Genomic DNA, 24,265 nt, shown 5'->3' with positions numbered 1-24,265 from the left:
GTTTTTGCCTTAAAAAACAATAAAAATGCATTTTTCAGTGCTCTTGAACTATTTACAAATTCAGGCAGAATTCTACTAATAGTTTCAGCCAGGAAATTTTTTTAAAAATTTTTTGAAATGTTTTGTTTCCCCCACCCCACAAAAGCGGAAACACCTGGAAATGACCAAATCTAAAACCACATTGTAGTTTGGGCTTTCCTGCCTTAGAGAGCTTCAGCTGCGTGTTTTGTCATGTGGCACTAAAGATTCCTAGCCAGCTTATATACCTCTAGCTCTTTGGCTGCTCCGCGATAGAAACACATGCAGTGCACGATGTTTTATGAAACCATAGAATGGAAGATGTGTTTGATATGGGCAAACTTGAGGAGGTCTTTACTTTCTGGGAATCTGCTTCTCTGTTTTAGAAGATCAAAATAAGCTACGGAGGATTCAGAAATAAAATGGACTTTCTGATCGGGCCAGATGATTTATGTCACGATCTTTTTTTCCCCTCCAAAAGTTTCCCAGCAGGGTGAAAACCAAAGGCGTCTGTACAGAGAACTGTTGAGGAACTACAATCGCCTTGAACGCCCCGTAGTGAATGATTCCCAACCTCTTATTGTTGAGCTACAACTTTCTTTGCTGCAGATAATCGATGTGGTAAGTCAGCAGCAATTCTGCTTCTTGGGCATAACCTCATCAAGGTAACGAATTCAGCTGCTGTTGTAAATGGTGTAGGAACGGCATGTTGCCTCTTAATCAGACTGCTATAGAATGGAATTTGAGAACAGAATGGTTTGGATTAGGGATTTTGCAGAATGCTAACACATGGGTTTGTCACTTCGGAATACTAATACCACTCTAAATGCACAGATGTCCCTGACAACGTGAGAAACGTGTTGATTAATTATGTAGCTTTTTAATGATATTACATAAAAACACTGTACATCTAAACAGCTTATGAACCATGTGTTACTACAAATTAATAAGCATGTGCTATTCCCAGAGCCAGCCTCCAAGCTGTAGTTATGGGCCCTGTGCTATTTCTGGAGCTACTCCTGAGGACGTGTGTGCTGGGCAATTGCACGTGGCCTGGAATGGCTATATGAGGCAATACACAACAGGGGCACTGGAACAATTTGTATAGTGGAGCTGAATGCCATTGGACCAAACTGTAAACCCCGTATATGAGGAAAAGCACTCCAAGCCAGGGACTGCAGCTGCACCCCCAGCACCTCTAACTCCAGTACCCCGATACACAATGGCACCAGTTTGCAGAGACGGCAGTGCCTGTCTGTCTACAAAAACTGGTATGGCTGGCACTCCAACCCCTCTGCCAAACAGCCAGATGGCAGCAGCAGCTGCTTCTTGCTGGCAGGGCTGGCTCTAGGATCTTTGCTGCCCCAAGCAAAAAAAAATTTTGGCCGCCCCCGCTTTTTTTCGTGACCCCCCGCCCCCGGCTCCACCCCAACTCCGCCCCTTCTCAACACCTTTCCCAAATCCCCGGCCCCGCCTCCTCCCCCGGGCGTGCCCCATTCCCCCCCCCAGCTTCCTGCGGCTCCCCCCGCACTGCCCTAGCTCACCTCCGCTCCGCCTGCTCCCCTGAACACGCCGCCACTCCGCTTCTCCCCCTCCCTCTCAGGCTTGCTGCTTCAAACAGCTGTTTGGCGCATGGCAAGCCTGGGAGGGAGGGAGGGAGGGAGGGAGGAGCAGCTGCGGCAAGCTCAGGGGAGCAGGTGGAGGCCAGCTGGGGCGGCGGGGGCACATTTCTAGGGGTGGCATGGCCTAGAGCCGGCCCTGCTTGCTGGCTTCTGAGCATGCAAATGAGGGTGGGGGAGTGCAGAGTGCTGTTAGTCGTGAGTGCAAGATGGAGAGAGAGTGAGCAGGGTAAGGGGCCAGCTGCAGCAGAGTGGGTGTAGATGTAACATGAAGCACCCTATGAGTCACTGGCAGCAGGGGTCAAACCTAGAGAATCTTAAAGCATGAGCTGCTACTGTAAGCGCTAGAGGCTCTTTCTGTGTTAGCCAAGGCCTGGCAGAGTTGGGGGGGCAGGGGGAAGATATGCCCCACAGTGAACTTAAACATGCAAAATAATCCAAGTCAAAATCTCCCCTCCACGGTGAGGAGGATTTCATTGTATAGAACAGCAGCTAACCCCCCCAGAAATAGTCTGACCCTTGCCTTCTAAATACAATATATTCCCTAGACAACTGACTGCATATGTAGTGTCTACCCACTACATTCCAGCCCCTAGAACTACGGTGTGCGTCTTAGCCTTGTCCTCTGCATGCACTGGCACACCACCACCCTCTTTTTATTGTTATTGGCAGTCTTTTTTTTTTTTTAAACACAATAACGATAGAGTTTCTTGGTTTTCTACCAACCTGAGGAATGACGCTGTACTATTTTCAAAAATCATCTATCTTGTCCTCTAGCCCAAGGATAACTTGGGGAGAGGGGGAATTACAGAAACAGATTTTCTGGCATGCCCCAAAAACAAGGCCCCTTTTGGGGGGAGGTTTTTAAAATACCTAGATGAAAACTTCCTTTGAGAGCATTTCTTTAAGCACTTTATCTCCCGGATGTCATCCTGGCTGTTCCAGTGAATTTAAATTTTTATATCTCTTGCACATGAGCCAAAGTAGGAAAGATTTACTTTATAAAAGGAGGTCAACTAAGCAGTTATATGCTTTAAAAACAAAGCTTTTGCTCTTTGTCTAATGCTCCAGATGTTGTGGGGGCATTAGCTCTGATCAGGAATGACCTCTTTCCAGACAAGCATGCTATAAGTCCCCTTTGCAGCACTGATCATGAGAAAAGGGTCCCAGATCCAAACAAATCCAAACTTGGGGGACGTTCAGACCCTAAGACATCCATACTGCGTCCATTCAATTAAAATAAAAACAATTCTAGCCTGGCACGATGGCAGCAAGAGACAGGGTCTGGAGAATATTAGAATCCCTGCTTTTGCACATGACCTGAGGGTTATGTCTTGAGGTCCAAAAAAGGTCACCAATTGTACCATGTTTTCAGCCTCAGTTCCGGTTGATTGACAGACTAGCATTGAATGAAACCATTTATCTTCTCTTCCTAAGTGTCCATTCCCAGGGATGCAACCTTGCCACCTGTGCAAATCAGAGAAATTATTTTGTATAGAGGGTGCCATTAAAGTGGCTTGCTTCTCCTTATCTGCTTCATAGGAGGAGAAGCTGTCCATCCGCATTGCTTAGGAGCCGATTTAGCAAAGCACTTGTGTCCAGCCTTTTCCAGCACAGCACTGAAAGCATGTGTCTAAGGCTATGTCTACCCTAGAGAGCTTACAGCGGCACAGCTGTACGGATGCAGCTCTGCCGCTGTAAGATGTGTTTTTTCACACCCCTGAGCAATGTAAGTTTTGCCAACATAAGTGGTAGCGTAGGCATGGCTGAAGTGCTTTGCTGAATCAGGCTATTTTCTGCCTAGAGAGCAGCTGCTTTCAAGTTGAAGGGCATGAGTAGCTCACCACCTTTCTCAAATATCTTTTCTAAACCACCTCTTGTTGCCAGACTCTCATATTATTAAAGATGCAAGGTGGGCGAGGTAATATCTTTATTGGACTAACTTCTTTTGGTGAGACACACAAGCTGTTGAGCTTACACAGAGCTCTTCTTCTGGTCTGGGAAAGATAGTCCATGCATCACAGCTAAATACAAGGTGGAACGGATTGTTTAGTATAAGTAAAAAGAAAAGGAGGACTTGTGGCACCTTAGAAACTAACAAATTTATTTGAGCATAAGCTTTCGTGAGCTACAGCTCACTTCATCAGATGCTTATGCTCAAATAAATTGGTTAGTCTCTAAGGTGTCACAAGTCCTCCTTTTCTTTTTGTGGATACAGACTAACACGGCTGCTACTCTGAAACCTTAGTATAAGTAGTTAGCACATATTGTAAAGGGACCATTCAAGGTAGAGTGGCTTGTTAGTACCTCTGCAGTCATAGGACTGAGGGGATTAATGGGTTACAGATTGTTGTAATAAGCCATAAATCCAGGGTCTCTGTTCAGTCCCTGATTTTTAGTGCCTAGCAGAGTTATGAATTTAAACTTCCAGGCTTCTCTTTTGAAAGGGTTGTGCAGGTTTCCTTTGAGGATGAAGATGGAGAAGTCAGACAGAATGATTGCTTTGTGAAAAGTGTTCAGCCACAGAGGATAGGTGTTTTTTGTCTTATCTTCCTGTGTGAGATCATTTGAGAACATAGTGATTCATAGAAGATTAAGGTTGGAAGAGACCTCAGGAGGTCATCTAGTCCAACCCCCTGCTCAAAGCAGGACCAATCCCCACTAAGTCATCCCAGCTAGGGCTTTGTCAAGCCAGGCCTTAAAAACCTCTAAGGATGGAGATTCCACCACCTCCCTAGGTAACCCATTCCAGTGCTTCACCACCCTCCTAGTGAAATAGTGTTTCCTAATATCCAACCTAGACCTCCCCCACTGCAAATTGAGACTACTGCTCCTTGTTCTGTCATCTGCCACCACTGAGAACAGCCCAGCTCCATCCTCTTTGGAACCCCCCCTTCAGGTAGTTGAAGACTTTTATCAAATCCCCCTGCACTCTTCTCTTCTGCAGACTAAATAACTCCAGTTTCCTCAGTCTCTCCTCATAAGTCATGTGCCCCAGCCCCCTAATCATTTTCATTGCCCTCTGCTGCATAGTGGTTCGGGACTATTTAGAAAAGCTGGAGAAGCACAAGTCCATGGGGCCAGATGTGCTGCATCCGAGAGTGCTAAAGGAGTTGGCGGGTGTGATAGCAGAGCCATTGGCCATTATCTTTGAAAACTCATGGTGAATGGGCGAGGTCCCGGACAACTGGAAAAAGGCTAATGTAGTGCCCATCTTTAAAAAAGGGAAGAAGGAGGATCCTGAAAACTACAGGCCAGTCAGCCTCACCTCAGACCCTGGAAAAATCATGGAGCAGGTCCTCAAGGAATCAATTCTGAAGCACTTAGAGGAGAGGAAAGTGATCAGGAACAGTCAGCATGGATTCACCAAGGGAAGGTCATGCCTGACTAATCTAATTGCCTTCTATGATGAGATTACTGGTTCTGTGGATGAAGGGAAAGCAGTGGATGTATTGTTTCTTGACTTTAGCAAAGCTTTTGACACGGTCTCCCACAGTATTCTTGCCAGTATGTTAAAGAAGTATGGGCTGGATGAATGGACTATAAGGTGGATAGAAAGCTGGCTAGATTGTCAGGCTCAATGGGTAGCGATCAATGGCTTCGTGTCTAGTTGGCAGCCGGTATCAAGTGGAGTGCCCCAAGGGTCGGTCCTGGGGCCGGTTTTGTTCAATATCTTCATTAATGATTTGGAGGATGGCATGGATTGCACCCTCAGCAAGTTTGCAGATGACACTAAACTGGGAGGAGAGGTAGATACACTGGAGGGGTAGGGATAGGATATGGAGGGACCTAAACAAATTAGAGGATTGGGCCAAAAGAAATCTGATGAGGTTCAACAAGGACAAATGAAGAGTCCTGCACTTAGGACGGAAGAATCCAATGCACCGCTACAGACTAGGGACCGAATGGTTCAGCAGCAGTTCTGCAGAAAAGGACCTGGGGGCTACAGTGGACAAGAAGCTGGATATGAGTCAACAGTGTGCCCTTGTTGCCAAGAAGGCCAATGGCATTTTGGGATGTATAAGTATGGCATTGCCAGCAGATCGAGGGACGTGATCGTTCCCCTCTATTCGACATTGGTGAGGCCTCATCTGGAGTACTGTGTCCAGTTTTGGGCCCCACACTACAAGAAGGATGTGGAAAAATTGGAAAACGTCCAGTGGAGGGCAACAAAAATGATTAGGGGACTGGAACACATGACTTATGAGGAGAGGCTGAGGGAACTGGGATTGTTTAGCCTGCGGAAGAGAAGAATGAGGGGGTATTTGATAGCTGCTTTCAACTACCTGAAAGGGGGTTCCAAAGAGAATGGCTCTAGACTGTTCTCAGTGGTAGCAGATGACAGAATGAGGAGTAATGGTCTCAAGTTCCTGTGGGGGAGGTTTAGGTTGGATATTAGGAAAAACTTTTTCACTAGGAGGGTGTTGAAGCACTGGAATGGGTTACCTAGAGAGGTGGTGGAATTTCCTTCCTTAGAAGTTTTTAAGGTCAGGCTTGACAAGGCCCTGGCTGGGATGATTTAGTTGGGGATTGGTCCTGCTTTGAGCAGGGGTTTGGACTAGATGACCTCCTGAGGTCCCTTCCAACCCTGATATTCTATAATTCTATGATCTCCTCAGGTCCACAGATGCACAAAGGGACCTCTTACTCCTCTGCATTTCCAGGTAGCCATGTCACAGGCCAGAAGGGATCATTGTGATCATGTGGGCTGATTTCCTGAATACTACCAGCATGTATCATTTTACCCAGCCATTCCGTTTTAGAGAGACATCAGGCTTGATTTAAAAAGACTTCAAGTAACGGAGAATTTATTACATGCCTGAGTAAATTGTTCCAAAGGTTAATAACCCTCACTGTTTAACGTTTGGGCCATATTTCTAGTCTGAATTTATCTAGCTTCAGCTTCCAACAATTGGATGTTACGCCTTTGGCCATGAGATTAAAAAGCTTTCTACCGTCAGAAATCTTCTCCCCTCTTTATAGACTGTCATCTAGTCACCTGTTAACCATCTCTTGGATAAACTATGTAGATAGAGCTGCAGTGAGGGCATAGTAATTGCGGCCAGGGACCAGCGCTCCATGGTGCTGGGTGGTGTACAAACACAGAATAAGAGACAGCCTGTGCCGCAGAGAGCGGACAACCTAAGCATAAGATGAGAGAAGATAGGTGGAAGCACCAGGTAACAATGAGACAAAGGTCAGCATGACAAGCAACAGCCCCTTTGTAAGGTCACAGCAGAGAGTTCTAAGGAGCGAGATGAATCAGGGCAATGTGGTGACCGCGCAGATGGTTATGGGTTGCTCCTCCAGGGACAGGGGGTGGCATGAGGACAGAGTGCAGAGGTGCTCATTTGAAAATTGAATCAATGGGTGTTGACGGCTGGGATCATTACCGGAGGGGAGTCAGGAATTGGCATCTCAACAGCATATGAGGGATGACAGGAAAGGCAGCGATTGGCTGTGAAGGACCTTAAAAGTGAAGCCAGGTACTTTGACGCAGCAAAGAAGCGGGAGCCAGGGGAGGAACTACAAGAAGAGTGACGTACTCAAAGCAATGAGCTAGGGAATATATCTTTGCAGTATCGTGAATGGATATGAAAGCGGTAGGACAGAATAGGTTAAGGCCACAGAGGAAGCAAGCAGTTGAGACGCAAGAGGAGAGCCTGGGTAAGAGTTTTAGCCATGTGGCTGGAGAAGAAAGGCTGGATCTTAGAGGTGTTTGGCAGGAAGAACTGGAAGATGTTTTAGGAATTAAAGTGTGTATGCCAGAAGTTGACACAGAATTTCAGTAATAGTGTCACTGATGCCATATTGGGAGGTATTATCATTGCTTTGCCCCTACTTGGTATCCTCCTGCTTACAGAACCATGTTAGCTCTTCTAGCTACAGCTGCATCAGAAGCTCGTGTTCACTTCGTTCGGCCCCTGTCCCTGCCAGCTGGGCTCAGGCGGGGAGCAGAGGGGGCCACTGCCCCAGCCAGGCTCTCTGAGGCAGCTGCTGCACTGCACAGAGTCAGTGACCTGGAGCGGCCAGCTTCAGTCACATGAGAAGCAGCTGCGTCCCGCTTCCCACCTGGGCCCAGCCCCCAGGAAGAGCAGCCAAACGCACCGGGGGAGGTGCAGTGGGAGAAGGGGACAGCCAGCCCTCCCCATCAAGTGACTCTGGAGAGTGCAGTGGACCCGGGCTGGGCACAGGTCCACTGGGCAGAGGAGACATGTGTGGTGGTCACGTGCCCCCCCAGCATCAGGAGGCACGAGTCGTCTGTGCCTGTCCCCATCATTATTTATCACTCCATCAATTTTTGTCTCATCTGGACGTTTTGCCAGCAATGATTGTATATATTCTTCCAGGTCACTGATAAAAATACTGAATAGTGTCAAGCCAAGAGCAGACCCCTGCGGGACCCTCATTAAAACCCACTTCCAATGGCCTGCTACTGCCTCTCCCATTCAGGTGTGCGTGGGAAGATCCTTAGCTCTGCCCCACGGTGCACTGGCTAGCGGGCTGGGGAAGGATTCGGTGCCAGGCATAGGGGTGGTGCAGTTCACTTCCTATACCAGAGAATGGTGAGAACCAAGGAGCTGGAGTCACAGTCTCAGGCTCAGCAGATAACACAGTTCAACCAGCACCGTTCTGTAGCAGGAGTCACAGAATTAGAGCACGTTGCATCACCTCACTGTACTGGTACTTGCCCAGATTGCTAGGCAAAGCCCCAACCCTCACACACTCCACCCGCTGAACTCCCAGGGAAGGTCACCAGAGCTCCTCACACAGTGAAGTTACCAGACCGGGCTGTCAGTGACTAGGAGATGCCCAGAAATCATAGAAATCCCACACGTCCTGGCTATCTTAGGTGCCTGTGCAGTCTGTAGGATAGTGTGCCTATGTACTTGCAGTGCTTCGTTCACCATTGTGCAAATCTTACTCGCTTCAGGGATCACTCACTCGCATAAATCACCTTATTGGGCCTAATGGAACCATGCACACGAGTTCACCAACAGGAGTAAGCCTTGCACAACTGGCTGGAATTGTTTACTGCTTTCCCTGTCCAGGAAGGGAACATGAAAAGAAAAAAAAAAACAGACCAGAATTTACCAGCCTGTTTTAAAATTGCATGACAGGATTAGGGGGATTATCCCACTGGTTAGCCCAGTTCACCTCTCTCCTTCTATTAGACGAGGACCTGGCTTGACATCACATCTATAAAACATTATACAGCAGCTGGAGGAATCTGCTTCCACACTGGCTCTCTTGAACCAAGTCAGGTCTAAACTCAACCAACATGGTGAAAAACGGGTTCTGTGGCATACAGACTCCCTTCTGCAACATGGAAAGGCAAGATGCCTCTCAAGGCTCCATAATTTGCTCTCCATAATGATGAATGCCACGTCACATGGAGAAATCCACATCCTCCCCCCTTCACAAATGTAATGCCAACAGATCCCGGTTGTCGGCAGGCGGGATTGAACCTGGGACTTTTGGAGCTTAGTGCATGAGCTTCTACTGCATGAGCTTAAAGCCATATGGCTGTTAGCTAAGGCTGCAGAGCAAACTCATTAATCTCTCTCTACATGGTCTCAGTGCCACTAGATGGGACAGAACACCACACCCAGGAGGTGTGTGGGTTACACAAATAAAAATTTAAAAGCATAAATTGCTTGGATTAGGTTTGGTGCTGCTGGCGCCAGCAGTTTGTCTCTGGGATTAATTTAGCTTTTACTTAGAAGCCAGTTGTAGCAAACCAAAGCCCTTGAGAATGTATTTTCCATATATCAAAGATATGGCACATGGATGCCAGTGCAAGGCACTCTATCACTAGAGCTAAGGTTTCCAGACACAGACCTAAATCACAGCTAAAGCTGACATAGCCCACGTTTGCATGGGAGTCGGTGCACTGCAGAATTGATTAGCCCTTCCAGTCCTGCCCAGAAAACCGATGCTTTCTAGGCACTTCCCTGCACTGTCAGCTGCAGAGATGTGTATTTGTTGTGCACAATCATACACTATTATTTCTTTTGGAGTCACCCCTACTGGCCACAACTGAGACTGAGGCCCCATATGTGCTAGATGCTGCACATACACACAGTGAGAGACCGCCCCGTCCCAAAGAGTTGGCTGTCTACCTAGACATAAAGAGTGGGAGGGGAAACAGAGGCACAGAGAGGGGAAACGACTTCCCAGGGTCACACAGCAAGTCACTGGCAGAGCTGGGAAACAGAACATAGGTCTCCTAAATCCCAGTTCACTATGTTACCTCTCCAATGAATTACACTGCATATGCGCCATTTACAATATACCTCATCTGTATGCATGGTCTCCTTCACAGTGCTGTTACCCTCCAGCTCTGTAGCAGAACTCAGTGGATCCCAGCTGATGAGGGAGGGGGCTTGGATGGATGGATGGATGGATGGATGGAGGGCCAGTTACAAGGAACTGTTCCAAGTTGCCCAAAGCCCCACTAATATAAGGGGGAGCAAAATGTGGTCCAAGAAGAGTGAGAATCCTGACAAAGTATTTGGAAATTGCCATGTACACAATACTGTGAGCACCAGGCTCTTTTGTTATGCACTTTTTTATTGTAGTATAGTCAGAATAAACAAAAAAGTGTTTATTCATAGACTCTGAAGACAGGGAAATAGCCGAGTGTTAGATTATGGCTTCAGAAAACTTGCAAATTCTCAGCTTTGTCTCAACATTTCCCATCATATCTGGCTATGGCATTCTTACAGGACTATTGGGACTCATAGAAACCACTTGCCAGACAAAGGGCAAATTTCCTCCAGGACAACTGACTTGCTCCAGAAATTCTGCATCAACCACCTTTCTTAGAACACCATACTTCCTATCAGGAAGTCACCTCCCTATACACCAGCATTCCTCACCCCAGCATTGCTGCTTGCCTCAAATATCCACAAGACAATGAACAACTGTTTGAGGTGGACATCTGACATCACCAAACTCATCCATTTCATCCTTACCCAAAACATTTACATTCAAACACTTTGTCCAAACTGTGGAAACAGCCATGGGTACTAGGAAGGTTCTCCAATATGCGAACCTCTTCATGGGCCACCTTGTGGAAGAATTTCTGGAAAAATGCAACTAGAAACTGACTATGTATCTGGATAGTTTTCATCCTCTGGACAGATGACCCAAATTTCCTCAGATTTCCACTACAACTTCAACTACCACCATTCACTCCTGCACCAGCATCAACTTCCTGGATACCACAATCAGCTTCAACAATGGCCCTATGGACAACTTATATACAATAAATGCACAGATCACCACACCTACCTTCACAGATCCAGCAACCACGCCAAACACCAAGAAACCAGTTATCTACAGCCATGGGCTCAGATAACACAGGATAAACTTTCAGGAGAAGGTCTGGGATATACACCTGAAGATATTTAAAACAGCCTTCACCAAACAAGGACACTGTACCAGAGAAGTAGATCACATCATAGAATCACAGAATCATAGAGTATCAGGGTTGGAAGGGACCTCAGGAGGTCATTTAGTCCAACCCCCTGCTCAAAGCAGGACCAATCCCCAACTAAATCATCACTGAAGACATTTAACAGAACCAGACCCAGGACCAATCCCTACAGGACCCGACTTGTTATGCCCTTCCAGCTTGACTGTGAACCACTGATAACTACTCTCTGGGAATGTTTTTCTCATCAGTTATGCACCCACCTTATAGTATCTCCATCGAGGTTGTATTTCCCTAGTTTGTTTATGAGAAGGTCATGTGAAACAGTATCAAAAGCTTTACTAAAGTCAAGATATACCACATCTACCACTTCCCCTCTATCCACAAGACTTGTTACTCTGTCAAAGAAAGCAATCAGGTTGGCTTGACATGATTTGTTCTTGACAAATCCATGCTGACTGTTATTTATCTTCTAGGTGTCTACAAATTGATTGCTTAATTATTTGCTCAATTATCTTTCCAGGTACTGAACTTAAGTTGACTGGTCTGTAATTCCCCAGATTTTATAGAGTAGCACTATATTTGCCCTCTTCCAGTCCTCTTCCATCTCCCATGAGTTTTTGAAGATAATTGCTAATGGCTCAGATATCTCCTTGAGTATTCTAGGATGGATTTCATCAGGCCCTGGCAACTTGAAGACATCTAACTTTGTCCAAGCACAAATCTCAGCAACAGATTATGTGCTCTCCTTTCAATTCTGCCTGTTAAGAATAAAACGTTCCACTCCCCTTTAATGCAACTCCCAGTAACCTACCCTTTTCCTGACGGCCTGGGAAAAACAGATGGGCCTTGCAGCATGTGCTGAACACCAACTGACTCCAGCTTTGTTGCACCAACGATGGGAAAATCAATTCAACACATGGGTTCCTGTCACTGAGAATACCATGCCAGCAGCTGCCTCCTGCACTTCCTGGGTCAAACTGCATTAGTTTTCCTGCACTAGGCTTTGCACCTCTCAAATTCTAGGCTTTGCCAAGGGACTCCCAGAAGCCCCAGTGCAATTTGGAGATGGGTTGCTCTAGGTTACTGTGGCTTTCCATGGGCCACTCTGCTGCTGAGAATAGCGAGAGCACAACATGCTCCAGTCAGCTCCCAGCTCTGGCACAACCCTATATTGGGAGCTGTGAGGTAGGCAGCATGGGATCCTCTAGGGTGGGGGGCAATCCGGTCAGTTTGCTCCCCTGTATGCCAGGTCGCAATGGAATGGACAATCTGACTGGTTTTGGTTGGAAGCACCAAAATTCTGCAAGGGCAGTGTGGGGCCTGATCCTGCTACTCTCAGGATCCCAATCCTGACTGGTCTCCCAGGCTTGGTCTACACTACAGACTTATGGCAGTATAACTAAGTCGCTCAGGGGTGTGGAAAATCCATACCCCTGAGCAATGCAGTTATACAGACCTCACTCCCAGTGTGCACAATGCTATATCAACCGGAGGGCTTCTCGCATTGATGTAGCTACAACAATTGGAGTACCTACGGGACAGGAGAAGCTCTCATCAGAGTAGGTAGTGTCTTCACAAAGTGCTACAGCACCACAGATGCATGGGTACAGCTGCGCCGCTGTATGTGTAGCCACGCCCTTGGTTATTCAGCCTTTTATTAGACCCACATCCAATGGGGCTACACAAAGGACTAAGAACTACTCATGTGAGGAAGGGCTGAAGGCTTGTGCCCTGTTCTCATGGGGAGTGGGGACATGACTGGAAGCAGACAGTATGGCAAGTTTCATGAGAAAGTTTCTGCGGTAAGGTTGTTATACCGAGCTGTGAACTTTTTGAAGTTCACCAGTCTTGGAATAAAAATTGTTGATTCCATTGTCTGGACAAGAACTTTAACAGATAAAGATGCCTGGGTCTGGGCTACATCTGAATGTTTTGAAAAAAAAAAGATTTGTTAAAACTCCCACCTCACAATGCCCTTGCTGCATCACAGAGTTAATAACTTCATTTAAAACTCTTCCTAGACAAGAGACATCTCCGTGGCTCCCTGTAATTACTGCGTGCCATTCCACTACAGATTATACATTGCTGAGTGCGAGCTTGGAAAACTTCATTTGTCTCATGGCCCCAGCTCCTGCCTAGTTCCAAAATAAGGGCCTGGCTATCTCTTAGCCTCATCAGCCCCTGCAGTCTCATCTCTTCCCAGGAAAGCGGAGATCGCCACGACATGTCCGAGGGCCTGGAATGCTGCCAAAACACATTGGGCCCCACCCTGTGGTCCTTGCTCACATGCCCTGCTGATTTCATGGGATTACTTATGTGGGAGAATGCTACTGAGCCTGAATAAAGCTTTGTCTCCACACACAAAAGTGCTTCTGTTATTTCACAAGTGGAGAGGTCTGGTTGCACCGCTCTGAGGCAGGGTGACCCAGGCTGGGGGAGTGTGGGTCTTTGGCCCCCTCTCCTAGCCAGCCAAGGTAAAGATGTTTACGAGTCTGTTCCTGGCGATGTAGTTGTTCCTTTGCTCAAGCAGTAGCATCTCAGGCTTTTCAATCGAGAGGTCTCCGGCTCAGGCTCTGCAGCCAACCCAGCCAGGGGCACCTTTGCATAAGCCTTCAGTGAATCTGCTCCGGCTGAAGTGTTTCAGTCCTAGAGCCCAGGCGCTGCAGCTACATTGGTAGAGCCTCCCCCATAATGCTGTTCCCCCTCGGTGCTCTCTCCGCTCACCCATTTGTCCACCGAGCAATCCCAGGATGAGCAAACCAGAAGCTTGTGTGGAAGAAAATGGCAGTTTAGGTGGCCAAAAGGATGATTTTTCTGCCTTCATCCAGCATTTTCAGAAAGGGTGTGTATGCCCAGGGGGGCCCTGCATACCCAGGGGGGAGCAGAGAGCAAAGGGGTGGGGACAGGGTGTGGTACAAGGCACAATTGTTCACACTGCGCTTTCAAAAGCCCAAAAAGGGGCCATTCCTGTGTAAAATACACATTCCATCAACACACAGACATTAACTCTGACCCAGATTAATGCTGGTCTTATCTAAGCTTGTTGTGTTTTAATAAGCCATGAATGGCTTGATCAGAAAAATTTGTGCATTATGGGGGGCATTATAATATTTTAAAGCCCTTAGCTGTTCATTTTAAGTAGGTGGCTTCAGAAACAAAATGTTTAACTAATTTTTCCAGGAAGTGGTTTTATTAGAAAAGTGAATGATTTATATTAATATACAGATTTTTTTTTACTGTATAAACTGTTGCTGAAAACAAGACAACAGTATTATTCTACTGTCAACTATTCAGCTGCTTGTATGTTCTTGGTCTGGATGGAGGCATTCAGGGAATTCTGGGAAAGTGCTTCAACATAGGTGCTGCTACAGCTAGAGCGGGTCTTCTATGTACAACTGAGCTGAAGAAACCAGATTGCTGAGCACAGACACATTAATTGCTTGAGGACCAAGCTGTATGAACGGTAACATTTAGCCTTGAAATGATCCAGTTCTCTAGGACAGATGCACTTTAGAGGCCATGTACTGTTTTGAATGTGGTAGGAGAGACTGCAGGGTGGAAGGGGTTAAATTACTGCACTTCCCTACTTTGCATTTTGTGACTCACCCTAGCTGTATGGGTTACATGTATTTACACCAGTGGAGATGCTGGCCCCGGTCTCCACTGAGCTCTGCATTTTGCAGCATGTGAGAAACGAAAATAAAAAAGTGAGGGATACAGACAAATATAAATATGCCAGTAATATGCACCCGGTGACATTATTCCTAGTATAGCATCTGGATTCACTAGATTAAACCATAATCCTTATAGTACATCCTGTACAAATCTTTTCCAGCCAGATAACTTCCACTGTGTAAACTCGACCAGTCAGGCCTGAAACAGACAGAGAACATGAAACAAAGCCATAATAATGAAAGGATTATTCAGTAGGTATTTCGAATTTATAAAGTATTAATGAAAAAATGACTTTCAGCCCCTACAGACTAAGAGAGTCATTTTTCATTAATATCTTCTGCATTTACTTGTGATTTTACTGAGTAACCTGTGTGATATTTACTCTTTATTTATAGAAAAATCCCCAGCAAACTGTGCATCTCATTCATGCCATTTATTACCAGGGGCCCAATTTCTCTACTGACACTATTGTAAATCAAGAGTAACTTCACTGAAGTAGGTGTAATTACAGATATAAAACTGGTGTGAGTGAGATGAGAATTAGGCCCTGCATCACTATAAATGCTGAAAAATCTCTGATTAATAATCATGAAGAGTAGGTATTAAAATGCCAAGGCAGAAAAAATTATGCATACGGCTGTGTCATAAATATAAAGGAAAGGGTAAACCCCTTTAAAATCCCTCCTGGCCAGAGGAAAAATCCTCTCACATGTAAAGGGTTAAGAAGCTAAAGGTAACCTCGCTGGCACCTGACCAAAATGACCAATGAGGAGACAAGATACTTTCAAAAGCTGGGAGGAGGAAGAGAAACAAAGGGTCTGTGTCTGTCTGTATGCTGCTTTTGCCGGGGACAGAACAGGAATGGAGACTTAGAACTTTAGTAAGTAATCTAGCTAGGTATGTGTTAGGTTATGATTTCTTTAAATGGCTGAGAAAAGAGCTGTGCTGAATAGAATGACTATTCCTGTCTGTGTGTCTTTTTTGTAACTAAAGGTTTTGCCTAGAGGGATTCTCTATGTTTTGAATCTAATTACCCTGTAAGGTATCTACCATCCTGATTTTACAGAGGTGATTTCTTTACTTCTATTAAAAGTCTTCTTGTAAGAAAACTGAATGCTTTTTCATTGTTCTCAGATCCAAGGGTTTGGGTCTGTGGTCACCTATGCAAATTGGTGAGGATTTTTACCAAACCTTCCTCAGGAAGTGGGGTGCAAGGGTTGGGAGGATTTTGGGGGGAAAGACGTGTCCAAACTACGTTTCCCAGTAAACCCAGTTAGAGTTTGGTGGTGGCAGTGGAGATCCAGGGACAAAGGATAAAATTAATTTGTACCTTGGGGAAGTTTTAACCTCAGCTGGTGAAAGTAAGCTTAGGAGGTTTTCATGCAGGTCCCCACATCTGTACCCTAGAGTTCAGAGTGGGGGAGGAACCTTGACAGGCTGCTAGACCAGTATATTCACTAAAATTAAACCCAATACGCTCTCTTGTGAGGCCAACCTACTCTGACCAATTTTGAACTCTGGAAAAAACAAACAATTGGTTCCTACATCAGTGTGGAAACTGCTTGAGAACTGGTGATGCTAATGTCAAAGAGTCATGAATTATTGTTTCAACTAAGTTCTGAGTGTCAGGCATTATCAAAATGCCCATTTTACATAAGCCAACTAACTGCATCATGATTTAAATGTGAAACAACTCCAAAGTTAGGAAATGCTAGAATTAAGGTTGCCTGTATAACCTTAATTCGGCCCTCTGGTCCATATACATTATACTCCCTCTTTAATTACATTATCACATACTATATTTTCCTCAGGACCCTTGCCTCAGTCAGTGCACAGGATGGAAGGTGGTCATTTAATGAGCAGCTATTCAAAATGTTGTTTTCTACACAATGTTCAATGTGTGGCCCCAGGCCTTGTTTACTGAACACTAGTCACACCCTGCTCTGAAGACAGAATTATTAGTTTCCTCAGGGGCTTTTCCATGGCACTCATCACTGTAGTATTTGATTGCTTCACAAACAGGACTGAATGTATTTGCAGAACTCCCCTGTGAGCAGAGAGAATATTATTATGCCCCTTTTACAGTCGGGGAGCTGAGGCACAGAGAGATTAAGGTCAAAAGTATCCACTAATTTTGGGTGCTCAATTTGAGACCTCTAGGACCTGATTTTTCAGAGTGCTTAGCAACATATAGTAGCATTTAATACGTTCACAGCACAGCTTCCAGAGAGTGCAGTTATAGCTGTGAGTGCTCAGCACTTCTGCACATCAGACCCCAGGGTCTCAAGTCAGGCCCCCAGAAAATGAGGAACACCCAGTTAGTGACCACTGTGAAGAGTCTGGTGTGGGTGACTTGCCCAACATCACTCAGGAAATTAGTGGCAAGGATAGAATCCAGTTCCTCAGAGCAGCCTGCAACTGCCATCACCATGATACCCTCCTGTTTCTTCCTTTCGTGTCCTGCCTCTTCTGAGATACACTTTCCACCATCTGTGTTCCCCCCTTCTGGGGTTTGTATGGCAGTCCAGCAGTCCAGCCACTTCCCCACTGGTGGTGGTGATGGGGGGAGACCCGGGCCCACCCACTACTCTGGGTCCCAACCCAGGAACCCTGTAGATGGCAGCCACATGCTGCATCCCCTCCAACTTCTCAGTACATTTCTCTGGGCCACCTCCCCACAGCCCCAGCACCTTCTTCACCCTATTCCTTGCAGCTTCTCTTATTGGCTGCATCTCCTGCACAGCCTCAGTAGGGCTCTATTAACCCCTCATATGCCAGTGTGGTGATGGGGTGTCCACCCAAGGTCCTACTGACAACAGCCTCTTTCACTGCACAACTCAGATTCATTCCCAAAGTACTTCATCTCATTTTCCGTCCTATTCTAGCCTCCACCCTCTCAGGCTCCTTGTCCCACCTTTCCCCACCCCAAGGCCCAGCTCTTGGCCTCTCTGCATTTGAATCAGGCAGTTTCCTCCTCCACTCTTAGCTCAGCAATGGGGGTTTTGAGAGCTCAGGAGAGACAGGCTCCTTGCTCTCAGTTCTGGTGTCCAGGCCACTCAGAACAGCCCAGCTCCATCCTCTTTGGAACCCCTCTTCAGGTAGTTGAAGGCTGCTATCAAATCCCCTCCCCCGCACTCACGCTTCTCTTCTGCAGACTAAATAAGCCCAGCGCCCTCAGCCTCTCCTCGTAAGTCATGTGCCCCAGCCCTCTAATAATTTTTGTTGCCCTCCACTGGACTCTCTCCAATTTATCCACGTCCTTTCTATAGTAGGGCCCCCAAAACTGGGTGCAATACTCCAGATGTAGCCTCATCTGTGCCAAATAGAGGGGAATAATCACTTCCCTTGATCTGCTGGCAATGCTCCTACTAATGCAACCCAATATGCTGTTAGCCTTCTTGGCAACAGGGGCACACTGTTGACTCATATCCAGCTTCTCGTCCACTGTAGTCCCCAGGTCCGTTTCTGCAGAACTGCCGCTTAGCCAGTCAGTCCCCAGTCTGTAGCGGTATATGGGATTCTTCCATCCTAAGTGCAGGACTCTGCACTTGTCCTTGTTGAACCTCATCACATTTCTTTTGGCCCAATCCTCCAATTTGTCTAGGTCACTCTGGGCCCTATCCCTACTTTGCAGCGTATCTACCTCTCTCCCCAGCTTAGAGTCATCCGTGAACTTGCTGAGGGTGCAATCCATCCCATCATCCAGATCATTAATGAAGATGTTGAACAAAAAGGGCCCCAGGACATTCCGCTTGATACTGGTTGCCAACTAGACACTGAGCCATTGATCACTACCTGATGATCTATTGACTAATGATCTAATGGCTCAATTGACATTGAGCCATTGATCACTAACTGATGATCTAACCAGCTTTCTATCCACCTTATAGTCCATTCATCCAATCCATACTTCTTTAGAGTGCTGGAAAAAATAGAGTGGGAGACAGTATCAAAACTTTTGCTAACGTCAAGGTATATCACATCCACTGTTTTCCCCATATCCACAGAGCCAGTTATCTCATCATAGAAGGCAATCAAGTTGGTCAGGCATGACTTGCCCTTGATGAATCCATGTTGACTTCCTGATCACCTTCCTCTCCTCCAAGTGCTTCAAAATGGATTCTTTGGAGACCTGCTCCATGATTTTTCTGGGGACTGAGGTGAGGCTGACCGGTTTGTATTTCCTCAGATAATCCGTCTTGCTTTTTTAAAAAAAAATATGGGCACTATATTTGCCTTTTTCCAATCATCCAGAACCTCCCCCAATCACCACGAGTTTTCAAAGATAATGGCCAATGGCTCAGAAAATCACATAAGCCAACTCCCTCAGCACCCTCGGATGCATTAGATCGGATCCATGGACTTGTGCATGTCCAGCTTTTCTAAATAGTCCTTAACCTGTTCTTTCACCACTGAAGGCTGCTCACCTCCTCCCCATACTGTGCTGCCCAGCACAACAGTCTGTGAGCTGACCTAGTCTGTGAAGACCGAGGCAAAAAAAGCATTGAGTACTTCAGCTTTTTCCACATCTGTCACTAGGTTGCCTCCCCCATTCAGTAAGGGGCCCACACATTCCCAGACCTTCTTCTTGTTGCTAACATACCTGTAGAAACCCTTCTTGTTACCCTTCACATCCCTCACTAGCTGCAACTCCAATTGTGCTTTGGCCTTCCTGATTACACCCCTGCATGCTCAAGCAATATCTTTATACTCCTCCCTAGTCATCTGTCCAAGTTTCCACTTCTTGTAAGCTTCTTTTTTGTGTTTAAGCTCACCGAAGATTTCTCTGTTAAGCCAAGCTGGTTGCCTGCCATATTTACTATTCTTTCTGCACATTGGGATGGTTTGTTCCTGTGCCCCCAATAAGGATTCTTTAAAATACAGCCAGCTCTCCTGGACTCCTTTCCCCCTCAATTAGCCTCCCAGGGCATCCTGCCCATCAGTTCCCTGAGGGATTCAAAGTCTGCTTTTCTGAAGTCCAAGGTCTGTATTATGCTGCTGTCCATCCTGTCCAGACCTTGAGTACAAGAGACCAGAATCTGGACCTTTCCCTTTGCTAAAGCCTGGTTGTATCAAAGAAACCATGCTTGGTAAACTGTTAAGTGATTTTATTCCTCTAAGAAAGTGTCTTAGCTTGATGTCAGTTTAGAAACTACCCAGGTGAAAGGAAGAACAGTTAGAAGAGCAATGTGTGTATGGAATCAGCCACAGTAAGCTGCAATGCAAGGTACTTAGATTGGTCTGTGTGAAAAGTGTGCTTGTGGCAAGCTATGTGGCTAGTGTGTCTTATTTTTAAAGCCATTTGCACAGGATGCAAAACTGCACATGCCTTCCTACATTACAGACCACTCCTAGAAAACAAGCCATTGCATCAGAGTGGTCAGGTAGAAGGAATCTGAAATGAACAGAGGTCAGCGTTTAGGGCTGGACGCTGAAATGGTTTAAGAGCTGCATATTTAAGACATTTCAAAGTTTGGCCTGATGTGAGTGTGGACATTGCACAAACCACATGAAAATACGGGGCTGTTGGTGGAAAAAAAAAAGCCAGTAAAGATACTGATCTCAAACAAGTCAATGGACCAGACCCTCAGCTGGGGTCAATTGGCATAGCACCAGGGAAGATGATGGGGCTTCGATGATTTATGCCAGCTGAGGATCTGGCACATCATGCCTACCAGAGGCATGCCAGGGGATGGACTATTTTTGCTAGAGCGCCACATTCCCAAGAACTCAGATGGTGACTTCTGGTAGGGAACGGTCTGATCGATTCCCCGGCTTGTCCCCATGCACCCCCTTGTGGCTGGGCACTCTAATGCCAGGGTTACCATCCCACACCCCTTTCAGGCCCCTAAGGACTCCACGACAGACTGCCTTGCCTCAATAATATCCCTCCTGGGGGCCAGTTTATTACAAAACCATAGTGACAATAATCCATAATAAATTCCCCAAAATATAGTCCATTTATCACCCCCAGGGCATACAACCCTTAACATCCCATGACATCTAGTCCATTGGCATAGCAGGAACACCCACTGCTGGGAGTTCACCCTCACCAAGGGAGCCTCCATCATCTCCCCATTCCTCTTCTAGCTCGCCAGCGTGGAGGTATCAGTGGGTAAGCCCCACCACTGTTGCTTGGCCTACAGCCCTTACTTCTGTCTCGGAAGTCAGAAGGCAACCTCCTCTGCTCTTCTGCTGCCTTCAGTGCCCTCTGGCCCTGGCTTTTTGGCTTGGGGAGGGGAGGGGGCAGCCAGCAAACCCCTCTGCTGTTCTTCAGCATTCCTCCAGAAACCTCCTACAGCTTCTTCAGGGGGTATCCTCCCTCTCTGAGTCTCCCTGATTCTTTACAGCCCCAGGTGCTGCCCCACCCTCTTGACTCACCACCAGGAGCACTGTTCTGGCACAGGGGAGCTGGACCTGCTTCATTGAAAGGGGCCAGCCAGCATGTGACAGACTGATTGGGTTTACCTCTGCAGCACCCCTTTGTGGACCATCAGGGCATAACTCACCCAGCACAGATCTCCACTGCTAGGTTCACCATCTCCTGCAAGGTCCGTGTAATGGCACCTACCTCTCATGAGCAGCCCCTTCTGGTAACATGTGTCTGCAGTCTTTAAATAGTCCTGGCCCTGGTATCAGGCCATACCTCCAGGGCTTCCTCCCTAGAGACAACAATTTCACCATCTCTGGGCTCTTCTAGCCCCAGCTCTCCAGCTGGGCCACTAAGTAGTTCAGATCCCCTGCCAGGAGTTTATCACTGTCCTTCGCTAGTGGCCTATGGGGGATGGGGAGGACCCAGCCCTGCCCCCTACTCCAGGTCCCGGCCCAGGAACCCTAAGAATAGCAGCCACATGCTACCATGTCCCTTTAATGAAACTGCCTTCATTTCCCTGGGCCACTTCCCCATGGGCCCAGCCTTCACTGATGCTTCACCCTTACCTCAGGGCTCTTCTACCTTCAGTCCCAGCAGCCACCCAGGAGCTTGTTTTCACTCTAGTCCCTGCCAGCACTGAGCTGTCCACGGTGCCGGGAACATTATCTGCACTCTAGCTCCAGCAAAGAACTACCTCTGGTCTGCCCTGCAGCTCCTTTTTATGGATATGTCTACACTATGAAATTAGGTCGAATTTATAGAAGTTGGTTTTTTAGAAATCGTTTTTATATATTCGAGTGTGTGTGTCCCCACAGAAAATGCTCTAAGTGCATTAAGTGCATTAACTCGGCGGAGTGCTTCCACCATACCGAGGCAAGCGTTGACTTCCAGAGTGTTGCACTGTGGGTAGCTATCCCACAGTTCCCGCAGTCTCCACTGCCCATTGGAATTCTGGGTTGAGATCCCAGCACCTGATGGGGTAAAAAACATTGTTGCGGGTGGTTCTGGGTACATGTAATCAGGCCCTCCCTCCCTCCCGCTGTGAAAGCAATGGCAGACAATCATTTTGCACCTTTTTTCCTGAGTTACCTGTGCAGACGCAATACCACGGGAAGCATGGAGCCCGCTCAGCTCACAGTCACCGTATGTCTCCTGGGTGCTGGCAGACATGGTACTGCATTGCTACACAGCAGCAGCAACCCATTGCCTTGTGGCAGCAGACGGTGCAATAGGACTGCTGGCCGTCATCGTCGTGTCCGAGGTGCTCCTGGTCGCCTCTGTAAGGTCGATCAGGAGCGCCTGGGCAGACATGGGCGGAGGGACTAAATTTGGAGTGACTTGACCAGGTCATTCTCTTTAGTCCTGCAGTCAGTCCTATTGAACCATCTTATGGTGAGCAGGCAGATGATTCGGATTGCTAACAGTCCTATTGCACCATCTTATGCCGGGCAGGCAAGAGATGAGGATGGCTAGCAGTCCTATTGCACCATCTTCTGCTGAGCAGCCATGAGATGTGGATGGCTTGCAGTCCTGCACCGTCTGCTGCCAGCCAAAGATGTAAAAGATAGATGGAGTGCATCAAAACAAGAAATAGACAAGAAATAGACTAGATTTGTTTTGTACTCATTTGCTTCCGCCCCACCCCCGTCTAGGGGACTCATTCCTCTGGGTCACACTGCAGTCACTCACTGAGAAGGTGCAGCAAGGTAAATCTAGCCATGTATCAATCAGAGGCCAGATAAACCTGCTTGTTCCAATAAGAACAATTACTTAGGTGCACCATTTCTTATTGGAATCCTCCGTGAAGTCCTGCCTGAAATACTCCTTGATGTAAAGCCACCCCCTTTGTTGATTTTAATTCCCTGTAAGCCAACCCTGCAAGCCATGTCGTCAGTCGCCCCTCCCTCTGTCAGAGCAACGGCAGACAATCATTCCGCGCCTTTTTTCTGTGCGGATGCCATACCACGGCAAGCATGAATCATAGAATCATAGAATATCAGGGTTGGAAGGGACCTCAGGAGGTCATCTAGTCCAACCCCCTGCTCAAAGCAGGACCAATCCCCAATTTTTGCCCCCGATCCCTAAATGGCCCCCTCAAGGATTGAACTCACAACCCTGGGTTTAGCAGGCCAATGCTCAAACCACTGAGCTATCCCTCCCCCATGGAGCCTGTTCAGCTCACTTTGGCAATTAGGAGCACATTAAACACCACACGCATTATCCAGCAGTATATGCAGCACCAGAACCTGGCAAAGCAATACCGGACGAGTAGGCGACGTCAGCGCGGTGACGTGAATGATGAGGACATGGACACAGACTTCTCTGAAAGCATGGGCCCTGCCAATGCATGCATCATGGTGCTAATGGGGCAGGTTCATGTGGTGGAACGCCGATTTTGGGCTCGGGAAACGAGCAGAGACTGGTGGAACTGCATAGTGTTGCAGGTCTGGGACGATTCCCAGTGGCTGTGAAACTTTCGCATGCGTAAGGGCACTTTCATGGAACTTTGTGACTTGCTTTCCCCTGCCCTGAAGTGCCAGAATACCAAGATGAGAGCAGCCCTCACAGTTGAGAAGCGAGTGGCAATAGCCCTGTGGAAGCTTGCAACGCCAGACAGCTACCGGTCAGTTGGTAATCAATTTGGAGTGGGCAAATCTACTGTGGGGGTTGCTGTGATGCAAGTAGTCAACGCAATCATTGAGCTGCTGCTATCAAAGGTAGTGACTCTGGGAAATGTGCAGGTCACACTAGATGGCTTTGCTGCAATGGGATTCCCTAAGTGTGGTGGGGCCATAGATGGAACCCATATCCCTATCTTGGCACCGGAGCACCAAGCCGGCGAGTACATAAACCGCAAAGGGGTACTTTTCAATAGTGCTGCAAGTCTGGTGGATCACAAGGGATGTTTCACCAACATCAACTTGGGATGGCCGGGAAAGGTACATGACGCTTGCATCTTCAGGAACTCTGGTCTGTTTCAAAAGCTGCAGGAAGAGACTTTATTCCCAGACCAGAAAATAACCATTGGGGATGTTGAAATGCCTATAGTTATCCTTGGGGACCCAGCCTACCGCTTAATGCCATGGCTCATGAAGCCGTACACAGGCAGCCTGGACAGTAGTCAGGAGCTGTTCAACT

The 24,265-nt window shown here is 47.1% G+C and overlaps 1 protein-coding gene across 3 annotated transcripts in view; it reads left to right on the top strand.

Annotated features, from left to right (window-relative positions):
- LOC141987833 (neuronal acetylcholine receptor subunit alpha-7-like) overlaps positions 1–24,265 on the top strand; it is a 119,180-nt gene that overhangs the window by 20,596 nt on the left and 74,319 nt on the right. For 2 of the 3 annotated variants that reach the window (XM_074953622.1, XM_074953621.1), the window contains exon 2: positions 500–639. The exons of the other annotated variant lie outside the window; for it this stretch is intronic. In XM_074953622.1, the coding sequence (XP_074809723.1) occupies positions 500–639 (140 nt within the window). The remainder of the gene's footprint in view (positions 1–499; positions 640–24,265) is intronic. 3 annotated transcript variants of the gene reach the window in all.

Source organism: Natator depressus, chromosome 5 (assembly GCF_965152275.1).
Source record: "Natator depressus isolate rNatDep1 chromosome 5, rNatDep2.hap1, whole genome shotgun sequence".
Lineage (NCBI taxonomy): Eukaryota > Metazoa > Chordata > Testudines > Cheloniidae > Natator > Natator depressus.
Note: the sequence above shows the minus strand (reverse complement) of the source record. Positions and strands in the feature narration are given on the sequence as shown.